Genomic DNA, 18,838 nt, shown 5'->3' on the forward strand with positions numbered 1-18,838 from the left:
GAGAGATTCATACAAAACTTGGAAAAGGATGTTTTATAGATTGATAAAAATTAAGAGAAAAGAAAAAAATCTCCACAAAACAAGTGAAGGAAGAGAGTTGAAATGTAACAACAGACCCAGAGGAGATAAGGGATAGGTGGAAAGATTACTTCAATAAATTCCTGAATGTGACAATGATGCAGAAGAGAGTATAGTGGTAAACGAGGATGATCACGAAACGGAAAGTGATACTGCAATGGCAGAGGAGGAAATGGCTGTTAAATGAAAACACAAAAAAGGAACAGGGATGGATGAAGTATGTGTGGAAATGATAAAGGCAGCAGGACATATTGGTCTACATTAGTTATATAGGCTGCTAAGGTGTATGTGGAGGTAAAAGCAAGTACCTGTTGACTGGTGTAATTGTGTAATAATACCAGTATTTAAGAAAGGTGACAGGAAGGTATGTGACAATTATCGAGGAATTGCACTGTTGTCAAAAGTAGCCAAAATATTGGAGAGAATAACAGAAAGGAGGATTAGAGGAAGGGTGGAAAGAAATTTAGAGGAGCAGTATGGCTTTAAACAGTGCAGGTCAATGATAGATAGACCCAATATTTACCATGAGATTGATGGAAAAACAATGAAAATATGGAAAAGATCTGGTGATAGTATGCCTTGATCTAGTGAAAGCATACAATAGTGTTGATAGAGAAAAAGTGTGCAAAATCCTGGAAAGAAAGGGATGTGGAAAGTAATCAAGGTAAGTAGTGAAAGTAAAAACTGCTCCAGTTGTGTCTAAACTCCAGTGGGGAGAAAAGATTGGTTTAGAAAACCACACTGGACTAAGACAGGGAAGTGTATTGTCTACACTTATATTTATAATGGTTATGGATGAAACTCTAAAGGAAACAAAGGCAACACATAGAGAGGATATGAAAATACTGTTGTTTGCAGATGACAGTGATCTGGGAAGTCAACAATACAGATGTGTAAATCCAACTAGAGGCTTTAAATAACAGTACTGAGAAATATGGTATGAAAATCAGTGTGGAGAATAGCAAAACTGTGGTGATGACCAGAGGATCAGGAGGAAAGGAATTGTTAGCATCAGGGGACAAAACCTCGAGGTTGCTCAATACTTCAAATATCTGGGAAGTGAAACAATGCAAGATTGGATAAGGAGATCAGCAGAAGGGTACAAGTAGGAAATATGCCCTACCAGAATGGAAGGAACCTGGTGTGGAACAGAGAAGTTTCTATGAAATGTAAAGAGATAATATACACAATGTACTATACTCTTATATTTACGTATTCATCAGGGACCTGGACACTGAGAGCAAGAGAAGAGAAAGAAATGTTGAGGTCAGAAAAGAAAGTGGTAGAGAAACTGAGTGATAGGATGGAAGGGAAATAAAATGAAATGTTTTGGACATGTTAGAAGGGCAGACGGGGGGGGGGGATACCAAAACAAGTGTCAGAGGCTAGGATGGAGGGAAAGCCAGAGAGAGGTCCAGAGCAAGATGGATAGACTCTGTCAAGAGCGGTAGAAGAAGAAGAATGGACTGGAATATAATTACTGAGGAGACCCCAACCTCGCAGCAGCTGGACAAGGGGAAATGAAAATGACGACAATGATTATTATTTTTTTTTTATTTTTTTTTTTTTTACATATAAATAAAATATTTCTTCCTTTGAGAGCAGACTGTGAGTCATCTTAGAGATACAGTTTGAAGAGGAACAGTATGGCTTCAGGCCTAACAGGTCCACAACAGACCTAATCTTCAGTGTCGGTATGTTAATGGAAAAAATATTGGGAAAAAGGCAAAGATCTCTTTATGGTCTTCCTTAACACTGAGAAGGCATATGATAGCATTGGAAGAAAGAAGATATAGGAATGCCTGAGAAAAAGTAATGTGACAGAGGGACTGGTGAGGAAAGTTCAGGTGCTGTACGAGAATACCAATTGTGTGCAATTGGGTGATGGACATTCATCCTGGTTCAAGACCGAAAGTGGAGTCCAGCAAGGCAGTGCACTATTCCCATTATTGTTTATCACCATCATGGATGACATAATGAAGAACATCAAGAAAACCTCTGGTGAACTAAATGCAATGGCTTTCACTGACGATGTTATGATGTGGGGAGAAACAGAGGAACAAGTACAATGGAGACTCAGTGAATGGAAAGTTAAGTTCCAGGAGTTCAATCTCAAGATAAGCGTACCAAAAACAGTAGTGATGGCAATAAACAGAGAGGAACGAGCAGCAATCATCACGCTAGGAAACCCTCCACTAGAAAGTGTGGAAAGCCTTACATACCTCGGCAGTGTAATATCTCGAGATACACTAGCCACAAAGGAGGTGGCAAATAAAGAGTGCAGAAGAGCTCACACTTTTACCAGCAAGTATGAACACACCTCTGGGATCCCAAAGAATCAACAAAATCAAACCTGGTGATGTTCAATCAGTTGTTCATACCAATCTTAACCTATGATATTGAAACCTGCACCCTCACTAAGAAAGACTCATCAAGGTTGCAGGCATCTGAGATGACCAAAACCTGACAAGTTAAGGAATGATGTGGTTAGGAAGGAAGCTGGGATTGTTACCATTGTTAGATCAGGTCAGCATGTCCAGATTGAGGTGGTTTGGGTATGTAACGAGGATGGAGCCAACAAGGATAACATATGTTAACTTGGAGAGACATGTGGCAGGGAAACAGATGGTGGACATTATAAAGATTGACACTGCAGATCGGGGAAGAACACTGGAGAACGTCATTAACAACACAACGTACCTCAATAAGACAGAATGGAAGAGGCTCACAACAGTACCCGGGAAACAAAACAGTAAAATGACGACGATGATGATGATGATGAATAAAAAGAGTTTTATCTGTACATTGTTCAGAATTAAAAAGTTATTTCTGTATCGGTTGTGTCCCCAGTAACAAGGAAATGCATTTTTAATTTTCCGCCATCTCTCCTTTTTGTATGTATGCATTTACATCCTGAGATAATGACTGAAGAGTAGTAAAAATCGGTATATAATGCCAGGAAATAAGGCACTACAATCTAGGCTATAAATAATTTTATTCCCGCTGAGTGAAATGGTAAGATCTACCATATTTCTGAATGAATTTATAAAGCCTGTTATGGACTAATATTTCAGTACTCGACTGTCATTGAGCAACATTTTATGCTTGTATTGGTATTAGTGATGGTACTACTAAAAGTTTTGTTATTCTTGTATGTTTAATCTTTTTTGTGGGTTCTGTGGTGGTACCCAGTCTGTTAACTTTTGTGAAGTTTGCGCGCAAGTAATGTCTTGTAGTTGCATATCAAGATACTGTTCTTATTGAAAGACAGTGTGCTGTAATAATTGATATCTTGTATTCAAGGGAATAAACATTATGCATAAACATAAATCAGCCTTAGCTAAGCGACAAATTGCTTAACTTTTGATAGGAAAGAGATGGGAATCAGCTATTACCAAACAGGAGTCTCCATTGAAGAAATCGGGGACAAAGGGTCATGAAATGTTATCGGAATCAGATTGTTCTCATCAGGAAAGTGTCGCATCAACTTCAAGCCATGTAAGTCCTGCATCTATAACCAACAATCATGACATGACAGAAACTACAATCCCCATAACTTAGACTCAGGAAAGGTTGCATTGTGAAAAACAAAATGCAGGTGAATCATTTTCCGTTCTTTGGAGAAGGAGAAGAAGAAGAGACAAGCTTCCAAAGTTACCAGTACTCGTACAAAAGCTGCTAAGAAAGGAAGGGAAGTAATGAATCAGGAAGAAAACATCACTTAAACTTTGCTTTAATTTTCTCGCCAATTGTAATTTTTACACTTAAATCCCATTTTTCTCCCATAATATTCAGCCAATTGTAACAAAATTTGTATGGTATATGTATCACAGCTATATTAAGAAACCTGCAAATGGAATTTTTGATTGCAGAATATTTTCAAGTAGTAGAGACTTTTAAGTCCAAAATTTTAGAACGTAAAAATTACACAAACTTTAGTACGATATATCTCCTTATATAAATTATGTACAGAAAAATCAATACATAGTGCTTTTAAAAGAAGTATTATCTACCTAATTACAATTTACATTAACATGTTAATTACATTTCATGAAAAAAATTAAATTAAACCTTTTTAAAAAATCAAATTTTTTTTTTGGGAAAACATTGTATATGAATGAAATTTTTACGATATCTCAACTTCTATGTAGGAGACATTCCCACAAAGTTTCATGAAAATCCATGCATTAGGTAAAAATATCTTTATCTCCAGAGTGTCGTCTTAAGAGGATAAGAGTATGAAGTCTGGTCTTTAGAGGTAGCCCTCCACTTTGAATCAGTTCCAGAGGAATGTTAACTGAGCCAGGAGTCTTGTCAAGTTTCAGTTTACTGAGAGCAGTATTGAATTCCTTGAATGTTGGAAGAGCCATCCTTGGTTGTTGGGGATGTAGAGGCATATCATTGAGAAAATCTTCAGCAGCATTAGAGCTCCTATTGAGAAGAGTGGAAAAATGTATTTTCCAACGTTCTAGGATGTCTTGACTATCCGTAATAGTGGTAGCATTATCAGCAGCTTTCATTGTCCTGGAGGAGGAGCGAGTTGGGCCATGTAACTCCTTTTCCTGCATAGAAGTTACGCAGGTCTTGGGCATCAGACATACTTTGCAGTTCCTGAGCTTTCTGTTGCCACCAGTCATTCTTTATCTCTCTTATTTGGCCCTGACATTTACACTTGAGTTCGAGAAAATGTGCTTTCTTTGAGTCTGAAGATGGATCTTGAAGTGATAGATTGGCTTCTCATTTAGCATTGATGACACACAAAATCTCTTTATTGTTATCAAACCAGTCTTACATTTTTCTTAAAACCAATGGTTTTCTCAGGTGATTCTGTGATTACTTTCTGCAATGTAGCCTATTCCTGCTCAACGTTCTTTGTATTGACTGGAGCACTTGCCACCATGTCGGAGATCATGTTGTGGAAATTCATAGCAGTAGGTCCATCTCAAAGTTTAGATTTATTATACTTCTGCCTGGATAGGGTTTGAAAATGCCTGGGTGGTTTTGGCGAAGACTGATTCTAAGACGAGATAATAGAAACTTGTGATCCATCCAACAATCATCAACATTTCTAGCTGTCCTGGTGATAAGGACATCCTTCCTATTACATTGCCGAGTGATGAGGTAATCAAGGATGTGCCAATGCTTAGAGCGAGGGTGCATCCATGTGGTCCTGAAGCGATTAGGTAGGCAAAACTGCGTATTAGTTATTCATGTTCACTACATAGACCGAGAAGCAGCAATCCATTGGCATTGCAACTACAGAGTCCTTGTTTACCCATTACGTTTTCCCATAGCCAGTTATCCTTCTCTACTCTAGCAATGAAGTCACCTAGTAGGAAAAGCTTATCTTTAGTTGGTACGTTGGAGATGGTTGTAGAAAACAAGTTATAAGAATGGTTTTTAGCATTAACGATGTAAAGGAGATGGTATATATTGTAAAGTTGCTGATAAGACCCCAATTGGAGTACAGTAGAACCTCGATTATACGTTCCTGGAAACAACATTTTCTCGTATTATCCATTCAAATTACGTGGTCCCGCGAGCATCCTAATTAAATCATGTTGTAAAAATCCCGCATTTTCCGTTCCTTGAAGAAACGATTTCCCGTATCAACCGTCCAGAAATTTCAGTCCCATCAACGCTAAATCCTCAATCACGCGTTTTTCAAGTAACTGTATCTCACGAAAGGACGGCTACGACATACTTACGGATCTTGGTGTTAACGTCCCGTCATTGCGGTAATTTGAGGAAGTACTATACCGGAAAAGCGATCGGCGCATTCAGGTGGTATTGTTTTAGAGAATCAAAATCATAGTGTCCACAACAATTGGAAGGAGACAGAGCGCATTTCGACAGCTCTACTTGAAGATGGTACGAGTTTCGTCAAATATTCGTACTTGCAAAACGTCTACATTATTGTCCAGGGTTACATGTTTATTTTTTTTTAAAAATTTTTTCGAGTGTATCACCGAACAGGTTTTCGGCACTTCCCTCAAGGCACTGTATAGTCACTGAGCTTTCAGGCAGGAATCGAAACTGCTCCTTCTTAACACAAATTTAGTATTTTAATATTATCGTACGGTATACGATTATGTTATGTTATCGAGACCAGAACAGATGTTGCACCTTAAGCTACATACATAAAGCCATGGGAGGTTTTGGGATTGCCTATTACTGTTTTGGTCCTATGATAAGACGGGGAATTTCACGTTTGTGTGTTAAAATGTTATAAAAACCGCAGTCGTTTCATTTGTGCATGTTACATTTAAAAACTTTGTATCATTTCGCACTTGTACTGACTTGTACAGAGTGTGTGCTTTCCAGCTGAGCTCAAGGTCGCGAAAACAGCAATTTCGGAAGCTTTGGTGTTATTTTTTCTCTTTCCAATTTGACTGTGATTGGTGACAGGCAGAATTGAATATAATGCCAAGACCGACTCCAATCCTCAGACCGTAATATTAAAAAACATGGCGGCCAAAGTAGCCGGATTGCTGGTATTGGCTAACACGAAAATATCACGTACATATTATATAAACGGTGGTAATTTAATATGATAAATGTAACATCGTAGGTCTACTACTAAATGTTTTCATTCCTGTTTTCAGTTCAGCAACTTTGATCTGCCAAGCTCTCTGAAAAATCTAATACCGGTACCCGCAACACCAAGCCAAACAACAATCAAGCACAAGTTGTTTTTAATTCTCTAATCTAATGAAATAAAGCACATTGGATAAGAAAAAGCAACCAACATGATGGCGAAATTCCATTTTTTTAAATCTTCCATTATAATTTGGTCACCGGTATACTGTTCGTAGTCAGTTTATGGAAATCTTGTACCATGTAATTTAGGCCTACATCGACTTTTAAAGGTTATGTTGAACCAAGACCAACTCCAATACTGCATTGAAGGGTAGCGCTCTACCCTAGGCACTCCAGTATATGACACACAACTTCACGAAGAAATATATGTGAATTGTACCTTAAAATCCTTTTAGAAGAGAGATGTGTTCATTACCAATGCCAGGGACCCTCCAACCCGCCCAAAAATGTATATTTACTTTTATAACAGAACGAAAGTTTTCACGCGCCATCGACCATTAGCCGGCCAGCTATGAGCATGACCATTGGCCTTCAGGGCTGCCGACAGTGGTGTTCGAATCCACAATCTCCCGAAAGCAAACTGGTAGCTACGTGACCAAAACAAGCAACCTGTACTCTCTACTTTCAGTGAGATTTTAAAATGAATGTGGAAACATTACATCACTGTAATTGTTTCAACAAAAGATTAACAATGGATTATGAGAATAATATTTTGACTTCTGTACAGTTATTACATCTGAAATTATCATGTTATCTGGCTTTAACCTACATGAACGAAGTATTTGCAAGACAGAATGCCCATGACCTCACAAAGGATAGAGTCTGGAGATGGAGTTACTCAAATGTACAACTCCTGGTACAATGGCGTCACTTAATTGTGTTAAGACACATAAAAACTACAATGATCTGAATCGCCATTACAGAATTATGATGTTCTTATATCATTTCAATATTTGGTTAAGTAAACATGACTTTATTATCGTCAGAGAAATCAGATGTCAATAAATGTATTTTTTATACTGGTGTACGAATACTTTTTGAAAAGTTATATCACAAGAGATACATATACCCCTACATTAAAACAACAAATTATTAGACGATATATTGTCTCATAATATAAGGAGGGTTGACTCATGATTTCAGAACATAAAATACTCACGAATATCATTCCACCACATTTTCACAGTATGTAAACAGTAAGTTAATTTAAAGTAACCTAATACAACAAAACACGTGAATATACCCTTTCCCATATTGTCTTTTCCATTAATTAGAGTTTATAATTTCTAGTCCTTACCTGTAAGGCTGTGAGTACGAATCAATGGCAGCAAGGTTCCCCCCCTTCGCACTGACACTCCCAAATGCCATGATACTGTTGGAGAGGGACTGTTCCTGCTCTAAGTTGACCTGCACTTGTGGGATTTCCCTGCACAGAACACACACCCACTACCAACACCAGATATAAAATCCTAAGAATACAGCAAAACAGGCATCTCTAAAATATTCGTATGAAGAACAGGTAAGGGTTACCTCCTAAAAATGAATGAACAATCACTGTGTGCAAGAGTTTTGTTGAGCGCTGGCTTTATGAGGAAGTGGGGAGATGGAAAAGAGAAGAACCCCACTTCATCATTCATTTCTGCAGAACTGCCAGTAAAGAGAGTGAAACAATTGGGGGGAAAAGTAGTTAATCAAGCTCATTACACAGAATAAAATTCTTACTTCAACATGCATTTTTCCTTGTACATATAAATGAAAAAATGAAATAGAAATCAAGAGAAACAGAGACAAATTTAAAAAAGTGTGGTTCTGTAGGTATTTGTGGTTGTCTTGCATGCGCTTTGTGGTCATAAGGAATGTTTGCAGTAACCTAAAAATAAATGTTCCGTTAAGAAGGAAGCCATATTTTTTCAGTGACGGCTCACTTAATAAAACTTTAAAGCTTTTCAGTCTACAAAACATTAATTATAACACATACCTGTAGAAAAACACACACAAGTGTGTTGTAGTGTTATATGTGTAATAATATTTTGACAGATGGAAAGTACTTTAAAGTTGTACTTACAAAAATGTATGGGAATCATAATCTTCCATTTTGTTTTATTTCTAATGTTAAATATATATAGTCACTAAAAACACTAACAAATCAAGATATTAGACAAATACAAGGTGAATTAATTATGGAGAAACTTCTGCTACATGATGCTATATTGGATATCATGTTTATAAAAATGAAGCATTTGTTTCAACATAACTCTCACATGCCACTCCACTCCACTATAAATTTTTTTTGATTTTAACAAGAATGCTGCTTGTATCTCTCACTGAATATCTAGGATGTTGAAACAACTTTCATTAGTCAGTAATGGAAAATAATTAGCACATGATAACATTGTTCAATCATCACAGATTATTGCAAAATTTGGAAATTCATTGGGATGAGAAGCACTAAATTATTTGACTCTCCTGATAGTGTTTTTGTTATATAAACAGCAGCCCATCCAACAGACTTGCTGAGTGGTAGCATCAACCAGCGGCTATCCATTTTGAAGTCATAACGCTCTACCACTTTGTTAGTTTTAATGCCTTTCCTATGCACAGTTGTATCAGTATCTTTACAAAGAGGATTTTGTAGCTCCTAGGGGACATGTGTGAACGTGTGTATGGCTTCAGCCATAGTGATCATCCAATCCACCTAACCACTTCAAAGGAACTACAGGAAACAAGCTATTAAAACCAGAGCAACACAAAAAAACATGGAATGCACAACAAGACTGAAAAATCTGTAGTAAAACCACCAGACGTTGGCATGGTCAAACTCATTTCACGTTTCAGTGTTGCTAGCTCTTTACACGAAGCTGACCAAATATTACAGAGAGAGGACTAGGGAGGCAAATGCTCAAGAAAACTTGTGTAGATAATATGCAAGTAGTCTTAAATTTCTTGAAGACAATTTACAACATTTATCAGAAGGAGAGGCTGACTCCTGGAAAACTCAAACACTCAAACACAGTATGGCGTTAACATGCTGTAAGTATCTTGTATGGAAGCTCATACCTGTTTGACCAACATAGGATGCATCACAATTATTGCAATTGAGTCTATAGACACCTGACTTGGTGAACTTCTTGCTATGATTAGAGCATGTTAACGCCCTGAAATATAACATTTTCAGCTATGGGACAGCACATCGGTGATACTAATTTTAAGTTCACTAATATCAACTAACACATGAAAATTTTCAAAGATATAGAAAAAGGCCCCCAGCTCAGTATTATGGAAAATTGTTTTATCCATCTGGAACAGTTTATCTGACCTTTTAATTCCTATCTTTAGTAATCACGTCTCAGATAAAAAGAATTCTCTCCTCTATAAACTCTCTAAATTTCCCTCTTAAGCAGCTGTATTTCTTTCCACATCCTTCAGCCCCACCTTAGACACCCCTTCTCTCCTCCCCCTCCCTTATTTACCCCACCTCCTCTCTTCCCCCTATCTACTCCGTTGTTTTCCAATGCCTGCTCCCTACAGCATGTCAGTACATGTTTGTTCCCTATCCACTCTTATTTCCATGGCCTGCCTGCTTCCTTTAGCATATCAGTGTTTTGTTCAACATCAGACATTACATGTACTGTATATTTCACTCTAGAAGTGAGTCACAAATAATTTTTCTCCCTTTTTAGTTTTGTTTCTGTTTGTTTATTCATTCCTAATTTTGGCTATTATTTCCAGATTTAATTCATTGCTTGAGGTCTTAACCCAACTCAACAATAGAAAGACTGAATGAGTCACACCATCAAGAAAGACGGAGGGGTCAAAAATGACCCTCGAGTGTTATTTATAAGTTTTATTCTATTATTTGTGAATACAGATGTGGAGATATATTTCCTACAATGAAAATAAATATCAATGATCTTCCTGATTGAATATTATATTAATGTTCTAAACCATACAGTCATATCAGAAATTCAGTTATAAAAGGATGTGAAATCAACTAAAAGGCACAATCAGATATTATATGGATACAAAATGAAAGTCTCTTGCCTATTTAGTTTTTGATTGTATCTATACTAAGCACATCCTTTAATGGTCTGAAGAACACATGATGTACAGTATGTCTGTGAAAGCTTACAGACATTCTACACAGGTGACGATTTTCTCTTGCAGACAACCTTTTTGCATGCCTTTCATGTCCTTCTTGCATTTGTTGCACAATTGGCATCTCCTACGTTTTCGGTCAGATTAAGGTTCTATATCACTATCATCTGCAGTATCGGTCCTTTCATTTCTAGTCTGGCTGTTTGCTGCAGTAAATTCCTCAGCATGTTAGAGGAGAAAGTTTCTTCAAGATTTTGATATTTATAACCTATCTGTACAACACCAAGCATTTATTCCTGCTGTCGAGAATATTACTGAATGTAAAGGCCAACTATGAGCAGCTGGCTTGACAGTATACTTTCTGGCCATCTGGTCCACAACGTTGACTCCATACTGTACCAGGAACCGCTTACGGTCTGGGACATTATTTTATTCAATGTTAAGTACTGCAAGGGCATGGCCCTGGCATGCACTTTGTATGCAAGGAACCGCAACGGCACGGCGCGGGCATGGACTTAGCGAGCAAACTATGTCACAAGCTCCACGCTGGAAGTTGACCTTGAAGTGAAGCACCGATCATGTGCACGACACATGGTGATATGGAAACTTGTAGAACATATTATGCTAACTTTTGATCCCAATGAGATATCAATTATTGAAATATATCATCTTGTAGCCCGTTATTTAAAGGCCAACATACTCAGATTTCGTAAATATCGGCCTAGGGACTTATGAATAATTCCACCATAAAGCAATTCAATTCTGCCAAGAGGGGAGGAAGTCGAACCCGGCAGAATTATATAAAAGAGCCAGGATTTTCTGAGTAGAAAACAGTTATCTCGCAGCCGACATGCAAACATGCTGACGTACGTGAATGTATACGCCGAGACTCTAACTCAGTTCTCGTGAAGTACAACTCTACGGTAACTATCTTAAATGAACTTATAATACAAGTGTTCGTCTTGAACTTAGAACCTTTCAATCACTATGATACTAACTTAGATTTCTCATAATTTTCAAAGTGTTTACAAGAACGTGTAACATTAACTCACTTTACGGAATTTCATATTTGAACTACAACTTGAGTGAACTTAGGTGGTTTAAACTTGTACTCATCTTAAGAGTTAGATTAACTTGGAACATTCATGGTTGATAAACGTGTGCATATTAAGACAATTTTCTGATTGACTGATAAAACACTCAGTCTATTGAAACAAACTATTTCATAATAGTACCTTGAAACACATGTTTAATGACAGTTTATTGAACTTTTAATACAGCCAAACGTTCATCGCGAGTGTGTAGGATTATAGTCAGTTGGACTTTCTCATGTTCATAAATCTAACAGTAATGCGTAAAATCCTGACCAAGTGCCTATTTTCTTAAATCATCATATCTACTGCTGTTATCTTGAGTCGACGTGGGAGTTGGAACGTGGTTTCTACATGGGACTTGGAATGCGGTTTCTACGTGGGAATTGGAACATGGTACCATGACGAATAGAAAAACCAAGCGTGAGAACTCAGCCGTTATAACATGGTAGTTTATGGCCACGCCACTGCAAGCCCTGCAAGTGATTCTGTCCAACTTGTGCTCCAGTAGTTCCAACAAGCCGGGTATAGGAAAGTGCAGGAGACATTACTGTGCGAGATATTTCAGTCAATAAGTTGAATTTTCTTTGCTTTCAGTTCCTAAACTCAGTTCATTATGTGTTGTGTACTTAAAGCACGTATCTTATGTGGCTTGATTAAATTAATAGTTCAACATGCCGTGCTGTTTTGTGCCTGGCTGTAAGTCAGACTATGGTAGAGTAGTTTATGATATGCAATTATTTTCACCTCCGAAGGATAGAAATAAATTTGAAAACCGGGCCAGAGCTATTCCACGAAAGGATACTGAGTTAACGCGTAATAGCAGAATATGTCAAGTTCATTTCTCTGATGACTTGATAGTAAAATCAGATAATTTTATAGTGAATAGTGAAAAAGTAGGCTCTCTCTCGTGTGAGATGGAAATTACATCCAGGAGCAGTGCCTCACATTTTCCCTAATTTGCCGAAATAGCTTTCAAGTGAGATTAAGTACCATGAAACTCCCAACAGGAAAAAGAACCTAGACACCACCAGGAAAAGAAGAAGATTGAAGATGGGAGTGCAGCAACGAATGGAGAATTAAAAGGTCAGTCTAAAGTTGATCAAAATTTGGGTTATTCTAGTGTACTTTCTGATGCCGAAAATACAACACTATCGCTCCAAATTTGCCTAAAAATGCTAATTGATATTTAACTTGAGCTAGATCCTTATAAAGTAGGCTTTAAATGTAGGAGGAAATTGCAAATCTAAATGGGAGGTGATCTTGACCTCGTATGTTAATCAGATGCGTATGTTAGCCCGGAATGTGGAAATGCATAACAAGACAGTGAAACAATCAGTGGAAACTTGCATTACGCAAAAAATTGTTGTTCAAGATGCACTGAATTTGATAGCGCATTTCAAAACTCTTCCAATGAAAAGTATTTAGTGCACCATTTGCCCGGATACATTGTTAATAATAATAATAATAATAATATTTGCTTTACGTCCCACTAACTACTTTTACGGTCTTCGGAGACGCCAGGTACATTGTTAATAACTCTTCTAAATTTATTAAATGTTTGCCCTGTGCCCATTCTCCATTAGACAATAATCGAAGTACATTTTCAGTTCTCACCTAAATGAAAGACTACATTTCAAGCAATAATGAAGAGTTTTTAACATGTCCCTGAAAAGTATATGTGACTTTCTTTTCCAGGCTGAGAAAGTAATTAGTGGAAAGCTGAACTCAAAATCGATGTGGGGCAAAATATTTTTGATTGTATCAATTCCAGACACAAAATTTCAGTTGATCCTCCAGGAGCTGGTTGTTGTCTTCAACATGTTATGGATATAATCCCCAGACTTGTTTATCATTATCTGGAAGTGCCGATTTTTCTTCAGAATGAAAGAAATCCGGCAAGATTTACAATCTCGAACATCCGCCAAATCTTCAGGTAAACTTTCGAAAGTCCAGTAACTGACAAATTGAGTTGGTAAGTAGAGTATTACCTTTAAATGGTTCATGGGTGTTTGTTTTTAATATGCTGCAAGTAATGTGTTAATTATCTGTATATGTACTCTCGAGTAACCTGTGCTTTTCGCAACATGTGATGAAGGTCGTAGCTCTTATTTCCGTGTATGATTTTTTCCATTGTGCCCTGCCTGGCGGGGCACGCTTGAACTCGACGAGTCCTCACAACTGTTCATCTATTCGTCATGGTGGTACCATGGGGATGACATCACGACATCGGCTGCCTATGGTTTCAACTTGTTGTTCGCTGAACTGCACCTCTCTACATTCCAATCCTGAGTTCCAGAATATACAGGTGATATGAATGAATTTCAAACCATCTAAAGATTCCGCCAGACTAACTTTCTTCTAAGTGGAACATTAGAATCGGTGACTTTGCTAGCCGTTTTACAAACAATTAACTAATGCTAATTGGAAATCATATTAATCGCCATACCTTCATATAAGTGGAACATTAGAATTGGTGACCGCTGGCCATTTTACAATTAACTAATGCTCATTGGAAATCATATTACTCTTGCCATATTCTCTAAGTGTTAAATATCAAACGTTAAAGAGACTATAGGACAGAACGTTATAAGAAGATTCATTTTTGAGATGTTTTTTTTCCAAATTATTTAGAAAGACTTTACGAGGAGTTCATAAATTTTTCAAGTGAACAAATGCTTGTTTCTGAAATGCAAGAATTTTCATTTTTACATTATTTAGACAAACTTTATGAAGAATTTCATGAACTTTACAAATGAAGAAATAATTAATTTTGAAGTGAAATAATATTCATTTAATGTTAAAATATATATATTCTTTTTTGCTATTTGCTTCACGTCGCACCAACACGTCTTATGGCGACGATGGGATAGGAAAGGCCTAGGAATGGTAAGGAAGCAGCCGTGGCCTTAATTAAGGTACAGCCCCAGCATTTGCCTGGTGTAAAAATGGGAAACCACGGAAAACCATCTTCAGGGCTGCCGACAGTGGGGTTCAAACCCACTATCTCCTGATTACTGGATACTGGCCGCACTTAAGCGACTGCAGTTATCGAGCTCGGTAAATGAAAATTTATTCAAATGTCTAGGCACACTAATTACCATGCACAAATCTTTATTAAATTCACTGATAGAAGACAGAGGTTCTAGCGCCCTTGTGTAAGAACAACTTGTTTATTCGATGGAGCACATTTTTTATTTCTCACATGAAGATCAGTTTTTAAATGCTGTTCTTCTTAATGTGACTTCATGGAGCATCCAGTACGTTTGTCACACACTCTGCATAGCATGATTTTACCGTCACTTGTAAAGGCTTCATCAATTGAAATCCAATCTTTTTAACTTTGACGCTAGTTTGGATGCGACTGGTGACAGCGATTCACTAACTGCGACCCAGAATATGGTTCAAGCGTGTGAAATGTTGTATAGTAGTAGATTTGATGGCTGTCAAATGAATATGTCTAAAGCAAAGTACCATTTCCATATGTTTATTTTCTATATATTTTGTTTGCCAAAGTTAAGACATTAATTTATCATAAAATTCTGCTCAGTGTAAAGATGAAATTTCTGTAAGTGTATTCCGTGGTTTATCATTTAGAGCGAGTGCGCTCACCAACATACATTCTTACAAGGGTTTCTCCTTTAAAATATCTCCCTTCTTACTTAATTTCTTCATGTTTCAGACTTATCACAACATTCTAACTTCAGATTCAACTTAACCTAGTGTGCTAAGTTGGGCTCATCAGTTGGTAAATAGGACACCTACCAAGACGCATGGCTAGTGCATACCGTGGAGGAAACTGCAGAGGCTACTTGGAGCCACCAGCAGTGCCAATGCACTATGAGGTCTCATTTTCAAACATTGATGCCTACCTGGCCATCAGATGATTGCTATGGGAATCAACATCTTTATCATCTGACCTGGACCACAGCCTACAAGCTCGGAAAACAATGACATGATTTTTCAACACCAACACAGACTGAGCTCACGTGACCCCACCACTCGTGTGTCCAACGCCACCGTGAAGCTCTTAAGGCAATCTTCAATTCCAAAAGAGGAGGCTAAACCACCTGTAATTGGAGAAACATCTCTGTTGGTGGTATGAAATATGAAATAAATAAATAAATAAATAAATAAATAAACATCTGTCCCTGAGGGATGCAGTCCCACCTAGATTATATAGACTGCCTAAGATCCATAAAAGAGATGTTCCCCTCACACCTATTCTTAGTGTGATAGGTTCTCCTACGTATGCTCTGGTTAAATACCTAAGCAAATTGCTTCAGCCACACATAGGACGTACTGAATCATACGTCAGGGACTCTAGGTATTTCGTGAACAAGCTGTCAACCATAACCCTTCTACCTAATGCACTTTGGTGAGTTTCGATGTGGAGTCCTTGTTCACTGAAGTGCCAACTGACTCGGTCATGTCTCTCATTGAACACTTGTTTCCTGAGGACATTACTAAGCTATTTTACCACTGCATGACTTCCAGATATTGCTTGTGGGGTGGGAATTTTTACGAACAGACAGATGGAGTGGCTATGGAAGTCCACTTTCGCCTGTAGTGGCTAATTTCTTTATGGAGCATTTTGAGGAGGAGGCTATTGATTCGGCGCCCATCAAACCTATGATATTGTGGAGGTATGTTGATGATGCATTTGTGGTCTGGACAGAAGGTCCTGAGAAACTTCATCTATTACTAATTTCATGAATGGAAAAGCCTAAAGAGCTTAAATGATTTTACATTTGTACTGATCAGAAGAATGATCCAATTGGGAATCTCAGTTAAATAATCGATAAACTTAACATCCTTTTTCACAAAATTACTAAAATATTTTTCCCAGTCAATAAAAATAATACAATTACAGCAGGTATTATGCACATTTCCCCTACTCCGTCACTTCAACTCTCCTCCACCACCCTCCAAACATATGCTGCTTGCGTCTGCAATATAGCCATTTTTAGTCTTTCACAAGCTTGCCAGTGTGTTAGCCAGCATAAGAAGACCAGCACAGAAGCAAGTTCTTGCACACTGTTATTAACATTTAAATAATTATATGTATTTTTGGCATGTTGCCGAATTTCTCTTTTTCTTTTCATTTCAGACACCTCCTCCAACCAATAAAATAATTCTACATTACGCATCTTTTCAAAGTCCTTCCTATGTTCTTTCTACCAGTTTGATTTTTCAGGAACTGCATTTCAATTTTGAGAGGAGTTCCCCTCGGTTCAACAAGCTACACATATGAATGTAACACTTCGCTTGATCCAGAGCATTTCTGCTGCATTCAAATGGGAACATATTTTAACCATGCATTTTATGGACACGAATGTTTTTTTATATACAATTAGTCATACTTTAAGTGTGTTTATGATATCACATCTGCCTCAAATAGTCATACTTTACTCTTCAACATTAAAAAAATATGTTTTTAAAGACTATTACTATGTTATGTTTCTTAAGTACATCATCTTATGGGATACAGTCTAAGTCCAAGAATATTTTGGTAATGTATGCCGCTGAAGAAGAGAGCAACTGAAGCTTATCGAAACATGTACGGATGTTAACGACAATAAACTGTTAAATATATTGACAAGGTGGAATCAGTGTGTTAAATACATGAATGTATGATTAAGTTGTAGACAACACGGACCTAATTAGTTAACCATTATGGTTAAAATAAATAATTCTAACATCTAGAACATCTAGAAGATAAAAATGTTTTCAACTTATGGTACTCGAACCAACAAATAACAGCGTGGCAGTATCAGATCAGTATCAAGCGATGACGCCACAACAACAATGGCTACCAAGGAATTATGCTGCTTGCATGCAACTCGTATAGTTAGTGGCAACAACTTGCTAGCTCAGGAAGTCTTTAAAATTTCTGTGATAGCTAGACAGGAAGTGTGATGTATTTTCTAAATATTTTCACATTTGAATGAGTAAGAGATGCACACTAGGAGCGTGTGGTACCTAATTGGAGCAGGTACAGAGAGGGATTTCACCCTCGAATAGTTTTCATGGGTTAATTTAGATGGGTTAGCTTTATTCACAAGAAAATAAAGTATCTTCCTTTTCTCGGATCTGCAAAGCTTGTGAAAGGATATTAATTTCCGAAAAAACAACTGAAATACAAATTTTAGGCATTCATTCCTGAAGAAATGTATTTTCTTGATGCCATAAACCACCTTTGCAAATTTGAAATTTAACAGCTATGGTTACATAAAGTCTTTCTTGATGCAATAGGAATATGAGTTAAACTATCATCAATTTGACCAAGACTGGATCAGAGCTGCTCAGAACTGCTCTGCACATGTAATATGAACTGACCCTTACCTACCAAATGATTTGCCTGTTTGTGACATAGGGGGGAAAAAAAATGTGTACTCTTTCAAATATGTTAAAACCATTACATTAATTTTGAAGCAATATGCTTGTCAAATTTGGTTCTGATTAAGGAGTGTGTGCTACCACAAGTAATTACAGTGTGTTAAATACATAACTGTACATGCTACATGACAAAGTGTTTGTTCTGTTATGACATTTTTGAGATTTATCTTTGATTTTTATGCTTGTAAGATTAGAAATCCATGTCTTACTAGTAAGTTAATCAATAAATAACACACAGCATTGTTCCATTAAGTAACATATCATTATTCAACTGATGTTCCCTTTAAAACTACATTAGTTTTGGAACATTCAGTTATAGACAGCTGATTAAGAGTTAATATGTATTTTGATGGCGTAACATGCCTTTTTCCTTCATATAAAGGACTAAATTATTATTTATTTTCATGATTTGAAGTTTTTTGCTTCTACTGTAGAAAGTGGAAAATGTGCCACACAGCGCTGGCGGCGGAGTACTTCAATTATATAAGGAAGAAGAGAAGAGACAATGAATGAAGTAGATCTGGTCTTTGACCACACTATGTACAGTAAAACCTCGTTAATTCGAAGACATTGGG

At 37.2% G+C, this 18,838-nt stretch overlaps 1 protein-coding gene across 2 annotated transcripts in view; it reads right to left on the bottom strand.

The window, feature by feature from the left end:
* The window catches only part of LOC136884559 (uncharacterized), a 144,927-nt gene that overhangs the window by 67,008 nt on the left and 59,081 nt on the right, over positions 1 to 18,838 (bottom strand). Inside the window, exon 4 of one of the 2 annotated variants that reach the window (XM_067156818.2) lies at positions 7,976 to 8,104. The exons of the other annotated variant lie outside the window; for it this stretch is intronic. Coding sequence (XP_067012919.1) covers positions 7,976 to 8,104 — 129 coding nt within the window. The remainder of the gene's footprint in view (positions 1 to 7,975; positions 8,105 to 18,838) is intronic. 2 annotated transcript variants of the gene reach the window in all.

The sequence above is a fragment of the Anabrus simplex genome, chromosome 1, assembly GCF_040414725.1.
Source record: "Anabrus simplex isolate iqAnaSimp1 chromosome 1, ASM4041472v1, whole genome shotgun sequence".
NCBI lineage: Eukaryota > Metazoa > Arthropoda > Insecta > Orthoptera > Tettigoniidae > Anabrus > Anabrus simplex.